General features: G+C 42.2%; 1 protein-coding gene across 4 annotated transcripts; it reads right to left on the bottom strand.

The window, feature by feature from the left end:
- Positions 1 to 172: 172 nt before the first annotated feature.
- Positions 173 to 9,577, bottom strand: LOC100123978 (synaptic vesicle glycoprotein 2A). 4 transcript variants are annotated; one of them, XM_016990410.2, is made up of 12 exons: positions 9,482 to 9,577; positions 5,844 to 6,082; positions 5,546 to 5,593; positions 5,304 to 5,465; positions 5,011 to 5,173; positions 4,805 to 4,926; positions 4,493 to 4,731; positions 4,051 to 4,413; positions 3,811 to 3,961; positions 3,486 to 3,645; positions 2,362 to 2,489; positions 173 to 1,502 (listed from the first exon to the last, which is right to left on the bottom strand). In XM_016990410.2, exons 3-12 carry the CDS (start codon positions 5,589 to 5,591, stop codon positions 1,396 to 1,398), a joined length of 1,641 nt encoding a protein of 546 aa, XP_016845899.1. In that variant the 5' UTR covers positions 5,592 to 5,593; positions 5,844 to 6,082; positions 9,482 to 9,577; the 3' UTR covers positions 173 to 1,395. The 4 variants fall into 4 exon arrangements, with proteins under 4 accessions (XP_016845899.1, XP_016845900.1, XP_001607773.1 ...); XM_016990411.2 differs by lacking the exon at positions 9,482 to 9,577 and adding an exon at positions 9,157 to 9,263; XM_001607723.6 differs by lacking the exon at positions 9,482 to 9,577 and adding an exon at positions 6,755 to 6,970.
- Between the last annotated feature and the right edge of the window lie 1,784 nt (positions 9,578 to 11,361).

The following is an 11,361-nucleotide window of genomic DNA, read 5'->3' as shown; positions in this document are numbered from 1 at the left end:
CACGAGACAGATAAGTTCTTAATTGATTACGTTGCGATGAGAGCGAGTCTACTATTTGTCGATAATATATGCTAATGCTCACGTTAAATATTGTCGCAGAAGGTTGTAACGTGGTGGGAGTGGGAAACGACGATTATGCAAGGATTTCACGAGAAAATGTAATCGACATATGTTTTTTTTTTTTTTTTTTTTAATATATTCAGTATGTATATTCTGTACATTATTGTTCTTATACTAAAATGTGGAATACTTTTAAAAAATCACTCTTATATTTACAATCTCTATATCGTTCTAACATATGATGTGATAATAATTCTGTCACGTAAAATCGGGTGGAGTATAAGATCTACAGTGTACAATCTTGCAACTTCTCTTATAAAATACACATAAACTATGGAATGTTTCCAGCTTATGCCCTCTTTCACATCTCAGCGCAAACGATGCATTTTCTCGAATAATAAGTACTAAAAAAACGAACAATCTCAAGCATCAACTCAAAAACTCAACAATCGGACATCTCTTACCGATCTCTCATCGGAGAAAAAAAGTTCTCCGATCGATCGGTAAAATCCATCCTTTCAGTTCTCTTTCTCTCGTCGTCATAATAATAGTAATCGCGAATCAATCAAGCCAGCGCGTCGCCTCGCCAATTGAACGTTCCAACTACTCGTCGTAGAGGCTTAACGATCTAACGGAACGAACAAAAAATCTCTAGGGAGTATGTCGTGACACGTTCAAGAGGAGCTTAAAATCCATATAAAAGCGTCGGCGACACCGGCTTAATTGTCGCGAGTAATGAGCGCGTAATAACGATAGCAGACGACGATACCGACCGAAACCGGTTCGCGCCGGTTTTGGCGCCCAAACCTATAACCTACAAAGCCGCATTATCGCCGCTTCTCTCTCCCTCTCTCATATTATGTCTTCGGTGTCGAGAACGGGGAAAGTGCCTCTGTACAACAAACACGCATTGGAAAATCTCGAAAATGCGGGAACGACGGTTACACTAGTGTAATATAGGTGTAGAGCTGCTCACCTTAGGCAAACACACAAGAGTCGTTATCGAGGACGTCGCGAGAGAAAGAGAGAGAGAGAGAGAGAGAGAGATAAGAGTGAAGAGACGAGAAGTGCGTAATTAATCTGTTGCCGGCTTATCGCAGCGAATTTCTCGGTTAATTGACGTTGCTCAAAGGACTAGAAACTGTTTTTTTCTTTTTTGGCCAGGCGATTTTGAAGGTTATAGGCTTGTAGTTATCTAACTCAGATATTACAGCTTCAAATTCAACTGAAGCTCGTATAAACTTTGGTTTGTCTCCAATTAAGGTGCGAAATCAAGTTCGCCTCTGCATAGGCTCGCAATTTTTCACATTTCTCGCTATAACGCGGAGAGATCCATCACGCGGCCGGTGAAAAGGCTTTATTTTGAACTTCCAAGAAGGGGTAGCCTTGGATCTTCCTCAGCTTGTCTCGGCCCGGTGCCGCCCAGCACATACTTGCCGCAACTGTAACAACAAAGAGGAATTGTATTAAAATTGCTAATTTTTTCTTCGGAATATCATAAAGTAAGAAGAGCGACTGATGTTTGCCAAGATGGAGATACGAGCCTAGAATCATTGAGCTAATTAGCTGGCTCTTCTTTGCCGAAGGAAAATATTTTTTACCGCGGGTTTTAAAAGCCCCTTTTTATATTGCATTAAGAAATATTTGGAACCGTCGTATTTTTAGATCTATTTTTGTGTTAGGTCTAGCTTTTGATCACAGTCGTCAAACAGAGAGGCTGTTATAAAAAGTAGCTGATCTGTTGTAATATTTTTTTAATTACAGTCACACACACATAAAGTATCAAGGTTCCAAACGAAAAGCAGCCTACTGACGCTTGACATTGAAAAACAGTGCTACGCGTTATCGTCTTTTTATTTCGTTTAATTCTCCTCAAACTTGCATAACGAGATAAAACTGTCCCAATATCCAACTAAAAGTTCTCAACTATATATATATACTCTCTTCCGAAGTCTCAACTTATTTTCTTTGCATCGGAAAATTCTGAAACGCCGCTCGCTCACGACCTGTCAACCGTAGAGCAAACAACGTCCCGTTAAATAAGACGTTTCAATTTTGGGCGTCATTTGATTTCCTCGATTACGCCGCGAAAACGCGTCAAACGTATTAGTCAATTACCCATAAAATAATCGAAATCAATCGCGCGTATGTCGTTCATAATACGCGGTACATCTGAACAAATACGGTAGAAACGTCATACGGAGATAAGACGTCGAGGAATGTGTGTACGAACTTGAGTATACAAGATCGTTATTGTACTTGTAGCGAAATCGTTACGTGGTATTCTGCGAGTGTACTTACGGAACAGCTGAGCGGCCATGATGATGATGAGTATTGAGCAGTGGTCGTCAATCAGATAGCCGAACAACATGTTGCCGAAAAGCGAACCTATGCGACCGATCAAAAGCGTTATTCCTGTCGCCATTACCCTGAAACATTAGGAAAAGTTTTTTATGCCCATTACTGTCATATTATATAGAAATGGGATTTTTAAGCGCCAGCCGATCACGGGGTGGATTGAAAATCCTTTGATGCCGGTCATAATGACGTCGACTGAATGGTTTTTTAATTTATTATATTATAGGTTTATCACGATCTGTCCACGTTTTAACGACATGATGAATGAGTTCAAAATCTTTATCGTAACGATCTTGACTCGATGCAACCTAATTATTGATAGCCGGTCAAGGCTCGTCGTCTCGAAATTTTATTTTCGAAAAGAGAGTCGACGCCGTCGCTGTGCAATTGAAATCGACAATGATCGAAGTCAATGATCGAAGGCATGTGACTGCATATGATGCTAATTAATTCGATAGTTCGTAAGCGGTGCACTCGATGCGATTCGTATTTTTATAGACACACAAAAATAGTATAAGTTCAACCCGATTTGTTGGTTAAAGTGATCAACCAATCAACGTCGCTCCAAAAAAAAAAAAAAATGCTCCTCTTCGTCAAAACACCAATTAACAGTGGAATATTTCATCCCAACGAAAACACTCTAATCTCCATAATACAATAATAGGAACTCGTATCAATTGCGGAATAGGTAATTATACCCCGTGAAAGAATCGCCGATGACACCTTCCGTTATATTTATAACCATCCGCGTACGGTATTAATAAACCTCTCGTGTCCAGTCCAGACAATCGTTTCGCAAGATTCAGTATAAGAGAATTGCTCTTATCGACGAGGAATACGTCGAGAGCTGAGTCACCTGTGTACGATTATCGACGACGAAAAATAAAAATAATATTAATCGTAAACACGCGACGAGCCAAACAATCGTTTGTCGCTGCGTTGACCTGCATTCGGAAATAATTGATTTTCGTGTCCGGCAACGCCTTGTCTTATCTCGGCGGTTGTTTACCTCGCGGTCATTTTTTTCCGTTGAGAGAAAATTTACCGATCGATCGAGGTGTTCTCACCTGAGATTCGTGGGGAACAGCTCGACGAGGAGGCAAAGGGTGACGCTTATATTGAGCGAGGTGAAGGCTTCGAAAATGCAAGAGAGCACGAGATTCTGCGTGGACGTCTTCACGAAGAAGAAGGCGATCGTTACTGCGCAAGCGATCGTTGCTGTGAACACTGAAAATGAAAATAAATGAATCGAGGATTAATAGAAAAGTTCAAATCGGTATGAAATCGGTAGGAAATCGGTATAGAATCGGTATGAAATCGGTACGGAACTTCATGAATCTTGAGTAAGATAAAGGAAAACTGTATCGCTGCTTGGACGAGGCAGTCACTTACACAAGTAAATGCGGTATCCAACGTAGTCTACAGTCAGGGGCAGAAGAATAGCGCAAGGCAGACAAGCGACGCCTAGCCAGATCGAGTTCACGTATACACTCGTGTCTATCGGGGTATCACAGCCGAAGGGGTCGATCGCTGCTTCCATAAACTGAAATCGTTTCATTAGCATTAAGGTATCTACCTTACCGACTTCCCAGTCGGTAAACGAGCTGGAGATGCCAAAAAATTCAAACTCACCTCCTCAGTCTCATTAGCGATGGCAGCCAATCTCTTCGAGACGGTGCAGACGCTGGCATACTCGTCAGGGAAAGCGGCCTCGAACGCAGCGAACCTTTGGAACAGTTCGGGGAACCACGTCATGAGCGAGTAGTAGGTCGAGGTCATGCAGAACATGATGAAGCTGCAGACGCTGATTCTCTTGGCGTAGGGTTTGCGCAGTAGCATCTTCACTTGGTCCTTCGACGACGCCAGCATATCCATCAGCTTCTCATTCATGCTCAGAGACAGTTTCTTCTCGGCAGCTGCTACCTCTTCTGGCGAGATTTCGTATTTCGCCACCAGACCGCTGATCGAGGGAAACGTTGACGTCGCGAGCTTTTCCTGTAGGGAATTAGAATGACGGATATCGTTAGAGAAATGTGATCGTTAGTGTTGGAAATCGATCGGAAGTATGTCGCACCTTGAACTGATCTGCCGTATTGCCGGTGTTCTCCGTGTACATTCGCGTGAGGACCTTGAGCAGTTCGTCGCGCTGTCCGTTTTCCGCCAGGAATTTCGGTGTCTCCGGCAAAGTTATCAGCCATAAGCCGGTCAGGAGGGCCGGTAACGCACTGGCCAACACGAACAGGTTCCACGAGCTGAAGAAGAACCACTCGGTCTTGTAGGAGAAGGGAAATGGTATCACCGCCCAAGCGAACACTGTAATGCAAGAAATCTTCGTTTTTCAATACTGTCGGGTCATTTTTCGAAAAATCGGTATGACGACACTTACGGGCTTCGAATATGACACCGATCGCCCAGGATAGCTCCATGAAGGACATGGTCGTGTTTCGGTACTTTGTCGGCTGGAATTCGCCGAGGTACGTGAATACCACGGACATTTGACCGGTAAAGCTGTGAAAAAAGGCAAAAAATCGGTAACTAATACGTTTTGTCGATCTGGACAGCGAGTTCGTAAAAATATGATGTCACACGTACCTAAAACCACTGAGGAACTTTAGGAAGACAAACGTCCAGTAGCTCGGCACAACCGAGGAAATGGCATCGACGATGAACTGAACGAACAGGGCGATCAGAAGGGCAGACCTCCGACCCTTCAAATCGGCGTAGTAGCCCCAGGCGCACGAGCCGACCACCATACCTGCGTTTGTTGATTACAATTATTTATTGTGCTTGAATGATTTATTCTAACGCAAGTTTCGTATTTCTTATCAGTTTACACAATCTCGATCAATCTCTTCCGCGATTATCATACGCTAATTTGTATTTACCTAGCATAGGGGCGGCATTGATGCGACCCTTATCGATCGTCGTCATCTGGAAGTCACAGGCGGCTGTGGGTACGACGAAACCGACGCTCGTGATGCAGAACGCGCAGTTCAGGAATATCAAGGCACAGCAGATCGTGACCTTTATGTTGAACTTGCCGAAGCCTGTTACCGATTTTTTTTCCAAAATTAATTACGAAATTTTCAATGATCAATTCTTGTACGTTTGTGGATGCGATTCTTACCTGTCTGCTCGACGGCCTTCTGGGCCGTTACCTCGTCCATGTACATTTCTGAAACAGACCAAAGAGATCGAATGTTGCAGCTTTGAGGTTTTTCTGGGGCGTAGCTCCGATCGAGACGCGATTACCGAGACGATATCTTTAATCGGCTAATTGATTTTTAATGAGTAATTGATTATAAACTTGATTACCGCATGAGATTGAGAATGAAAGACGGAAGTTTCAATGATAATAAAACAAAAAGCAGCGATACGTCTATGTACGAGAAGAAAAAACTTCGTATTCACAAATATATACTCACTCGCAGCGAAGAGTAACGTAGACGGTCAGAGAAAAAAGAAAAGAAAAACGAAGAAATATCCTTCAACTAGTCGACGATCAGCAGCTACGAATCTTCCGAATCAGCGCATATCGGCGGTCGTGGGGGATTCTGTCATCGACCAGCCAACAATGCGAGTCCGAAGATCCACAGACTGATCCTCGTAACCGATAAGACACACCACAGCCGATGCAGACACGAGTATCGCGTGCCGGAGAAGTCTGAAATGAGAGAAAAAAGTGATCAGTCGCATGCAGCCGAAAACATAGTGTTTTTAGGTGAGTACATCATTCTTTTTTTGTGAATTTATAATTGTCTAATTATTACGTAATTTTTTTTTTTTCGTGTACAATACTTCGTTTTTCTCCAAAGTTGTTAGAAATGAGAAAATTACGGTAATCAGGTGCATAGGCTCGATAAAACAATAGTCATCACGTAACATTGATAGAGCAAGTATAAGTGAACGAACAGAGTAATTACATCTGTAAGTAAATCCAAGTGCACGTGCGCGGGAGTCGACTATGTCTCTCTGATCGATAAGATCGATCCATCACCGAGAGACTTGTTTTTTCGCGAAATAATAGCTATCCGCGACTCGTCTTCTCTCGGCGTCGAAGAGCAATTATATACTCGCTTTGCGTACGTATGTGTGCAATTTCGCGAACGAACTGTGATTTTCCCGGACGAAACGAGATGATTTCATACCGGTTTTTAGCTAGGAACACTGCTGGAACGAGAAGATCGGTATAAAAGATCGCATACCGATTTTTTATGATACTGTTTAAATTAACGATCACACCAGAAAATCGAAAAATTCTAACGGAACCATCGACACACACTAACCGATCACCCATCGTCAAGCACAAGATACATCCAACACTTTCACAATTTACCTGCCGCTCTTCACTGCACACTAAGCGATCCGAACCAAACTACTTGTACAGAGTCTGGCAAGAAAAAAAAAAGAAAGCTCAATCTTCTCTAAGGCAATACAGCGAATCCGACAGTTCGATCGACACGCGACTCGCATGTAAGCTCGCGCGTCCGCGTCTCAGCTCCTTTTTATCGTCAGCGCCTCTTCTCTCCTCTCTCTCTCTCCTATCTATCTCGTTTCTTCAAGACAGTTGTATCGCCCTGCTGATTGCTAATTAGCCGACGCCGCTGAGATCCCCCTCCATGTGGGGCGCAGACTGTTTTATGATGATGCTTCGGTGCGTATATTAACGTATGCAATGTCGACGATCGCTTTTGTTAATTTGTCCGCTTTTTATACGAGTTTGTACGAGGTTCTGCCTTTCTGGGTGATACCGATTTTTTAAAGCGATGCTTCGAATGTCGGAGGTTCGGTGATACCGATTTTTGCCGATTTTTTAAAGCGATGCTTCGAATGTCGGAGGTTCGGTGATAACGATTTTTACCGATTTTTTTTTACGATACTCTCAATGCAACGGTGAATCGTTGTGAAACGTATGAATACGGTTTTAGCAGACACGACCTTTTGATACTTCCTTAAAAAATACTACCGAGAATCCTACGTCATTATATTTTTACACTCGCTGCAGCGTGTATAAGTATAATCGGAATCGAGAGAAAAAAATTACCCTCTTACATCAGATTCGAAGCATCTTCTTACAGTCGAAAACCGGCTCGTGTCTCAAATATTTGATTTCCGTTTCATTAGCTCGAAATCGATCGATAATATACATCGAGTTTCAGAATTGTCGCCTCGAAGCTCTATACAGCTACCGACATGTATGTATGCATATATATATATATATATATATATATATATATATATATATAACCGCGAGCCAACAGGAAAGCGCTAATTAAACAAGCGCTTTGAATAGTCGTCAAACACACTCGGGCCAAATTTCCCGATAATATTCAGATTAATTTGTTTGAATGTTCGACGCGATTGTCCGTATTAGGCTCTCTCGCTCACGTGTTACGCGCGAGTTTTAAAAATACGCGGCTCATCGGCAAACTCAGCTGTGTGGCGGCGCAGGTAGAATATACAAGGAAATCGATGCTTACGTCTACGATAGTAGCGTTTGATTTTGTGTACTTGATAAAAAAATTGTTTGACATTTGCATACGGCAAAGAAGACGCGGGGAGAGAAAGTCCCGATCGATTTTATTGCTAAGCTATTGAGATCAATCTTGTTGCGGCTGTCGGTTCGATTGAAATTTTTAGTAACTTCGTAAACATTGTCTAGTCACATTGAGCTTAAACTGCTTTATAACTTGCGTAGAGAATTTGCGTAACGCTGCTTATTTGAAGGCCGTTAACCTATTTATGCGAGTCGGAGTTTACGTCGAATCGTTATAACGAAATTTCGACATTTAGGTCGGATTCGTTAGACGATCGACTTTTTCAAATTTTCTTTTAATCACACACCGCGCGTCTTCGTCGATGTTATCTTTATTTCTTGCCATCAGTCACTCGTGTATAACACAGTTTGCGATCGGCGTTACAATGTATTCGAGCAAAACCGGTAAGTCTCCTATACTCTATCATTATTAAGAGTCGTGAAGAAGGAACGATCGATTTTTCGAAAATCACCCGACACGGGATCGGTACCGTAGAAGCTTCGCGAAAATCGAGGAAAAGCCAGCCGTGGCGCCAGAGCTAATCAGATATGCGCGGAACGAAGCGTCGCGTATTCAGGATTCGTCGGCAAGTGGGTCGTCGCGGTTTTTTTTTTCATCGCAACCGATTTCTCGATTTTTCTCCAACGGAACGTCGCCTTTCGTTATTCTAATTATCTACGCCGATGCATATCGGTTCGCGCAATTCCTCCTCCAAAGCTGTATATTATGTACAGTGCGAGTAAAATCGAGTTTTTCCTTCCCGACGGTTTGCAAAAGCTGTGAGATGATAGTTTTTAGTCACAACACAAACAGCTCGGTATCGCTCGGTATTCATTGTTCCTACGCGTTCGAAGATAATCGTGCTTTCGCTTGATTTGAACCGTCCCGCGTCGTCGTAATTTACGAAGGAGATCGAAGAAGAAGACGAGCAAAAATTAGGGTAGAAGGTTATCGCCGAAAAGACTCGCGTCACCGATGACACATGGGCTTATTATCCTGCTGGAGATATGCAGCAAACTGTCGGAGTCACGAGTGTATATACACGGACGAATCAATTTCCAAGCGTAGTAATAACAACTCGCGATGTATTATCGGTAATATACACAGAAACGGCCGTACAAACCGGCGAACTCACTGGGATTACCGAACTACTCATTACAACAACCGTCGCGGCGAAAGTAAACAGAAAAATTTCGCTTACTTTGATGTCGCAGGTGGTACACGCATAGGTCTGCGGATGAACATCGCGTTTCCGAGGCGTTGTAACTTAAAAAAGCCGCGGAGAGAAGAGCGCACGCGATGTCGGACTTGGAATAAATTGAAGTCGTCTTAGTTGGGAAGCCAATGTCAAGCTCGGCGATGCTTAGGCCAAGTCGTCAGCTGATCTTGGCCCAAGTCGTCGCTTGCGTATAGATACGCGTTGAGTCGTCGACCGACTTTGATATATAGAACAATTAACGTCGAAGCTATAGGCTTAAAAACTGACCAAGTAATTTTGAAAAAAATCCGATCAAAAGAATACAGACCCTGGAGGACGGCAACCACTAAACTGATCGGAGAAAGCCTTGGTTAAACGTATGCCGAACCAAAGTAGTGGCTTCTCTTTCATTAGAGTCAATAACTGCTTCAATACGAGCAACCAACTATCATCATCATTGTTACAAGTTGACGATTGAGCCAAACACTGGAAAGTTCGTTCTCTCATCAATCACTCCTTAGCGTATAATAACCGAGCGAAGGAAATTTTGGACGTCGTCGAGAATCGACCCTCGGACTGTTTGTGTTTTCGAGTCGGCTCGGATATTGGTCGCGATTTTATTCGGATTTATTGGCTGATCAGCTTGTGGACCGACGTTGCATAACTTGTCACTCGAGACGGAGGGGTTTTTGAATATTTGAAAAATTTTGTCGTCGACGACAGATGAGTCTGACTTTGAGCTTGTTTTTGAAGCTGATTGCATTTTTTACTTTTCTTACCAGACTGTATATGCATTTTGAGATGCATAACAATGATATTGATTCGAAGGCCAAAAAGGTCATTTTGACGATAAAGAGAATCGTGATTTATCGTGGGTGGTTTCTTTCGTAGCTTGGAATAAAGTTTGTGAAAAAAGGAGATTCGAAGATGAAAGAATATAAAAAGTAGTGATAAATATTCTAAGAATCAAGAGTCAAATTGGAACAAGAGTTTAAACAATAAAGTTGTAAGCGAAAAAGCTTCGTGTTTTCAGACGCGTGTAGACGAATTTTTCATTTCATAGGAGTTATAATTTTATAAGCGCAAACAGGTAATAAAAGAGTCCGACGAATCTGGAAATGCCTGATGATATTATTTCCTTTTTTGCAACGCCTCATGTCAAATTTAGGTTTATATCAGGTGAAGCAAAATTTTCTTCCAATTCAAGCATTTTTCTGAAACATTATTATCCGAAAAAATATTTGTACAAATCGCAAACTATCACGTCATACTTTTATTTCGGTAATCCTCTACACATTTATACCGCTACAAGGAAGAATCATCGTGAATTTAAAAGCGACAAATTCAACCTTTCCCCCTTTAAGAAAAACCCAAGCTCCGCGACCTTCCAATCCCATCGGAATATCTTCCAATCAAAGGCTCAGTGAAAATAACACTAAACGTCGCCTCCCGGGAAGTAGAAGAGAAAAGGGGCACAGTGGGTATCTCCCGATAAATTGCTAAACGGTCAATATAGCTGTGCCGTAAACTCTCTCTCTCTCTCTCTCTCTCCGTCGCGTAAATGACTTCCGTTCTTCCTTGGATTACCGAAGCCCGGGACGAGTCGGATTCTCTCTCGGCTCTTGTTTGAACCCCTCGTTCTTCGTCCTGGCTTTGGCAATTGTCGTCGCGGGTATATAGTGTTGGTTCGAAGCGAATGCTTACATTTTTTTCATTTAGTAGTGCAGATAATCGATAAACTTTTATGTTTGCAGAATATACGTCTGTATAAAGATTGATTCTTGCTTGTGTCAAAATTAGTAAATTACTGACAAGTCAACATCATTACGAGTTATCTCAGTCGTTCTTCTCGATCATCGATTCAATTATAAATCAAAAGAATTGCGTCGCTCTATACTCTTCCAGTTCTTCGAGTTCGACCACCTTTTTCTCCTCGAAATCACAGCGTTGCCAAATTTTCGACTGTTATTCTCAATAGGTACACGCTTTTCCTCGCGAATTTTCGATAATTTTATTGCACATTTGCATACCTTCATCGGCTGTTTGATCAGTTGGCCACGCGTGAAAAAGACGTAAGCTCGACGGCAAACCATACGCGTCCAAAAATAAAATTTCACGCGGCAAATATTGATCATCCTTTTGTGTTTATTTTTTTTTTAAGCGAATCTATACACTTGATATCAAGTCACGCGAGTAACGAGATATATT

The sequence above is a fragment of the Nasonia vitripennis genome, chromosome 1 (genome assembly GCF_009193385.2).
Source record: "Nasonia vitripennis strain AsymCx chromosome 1, Nvit_psr_1.1, whole genome shotgun sequence".
NCBI lineage: Eukaryota > Metazoa > Arthropoda > Insecta > Hymenoptera > Pteromalidae > Nasonia > Nasonia vitripennis.
This window is presented reverse-complemented; position numbering and strand designations above follow the sequence as displayed.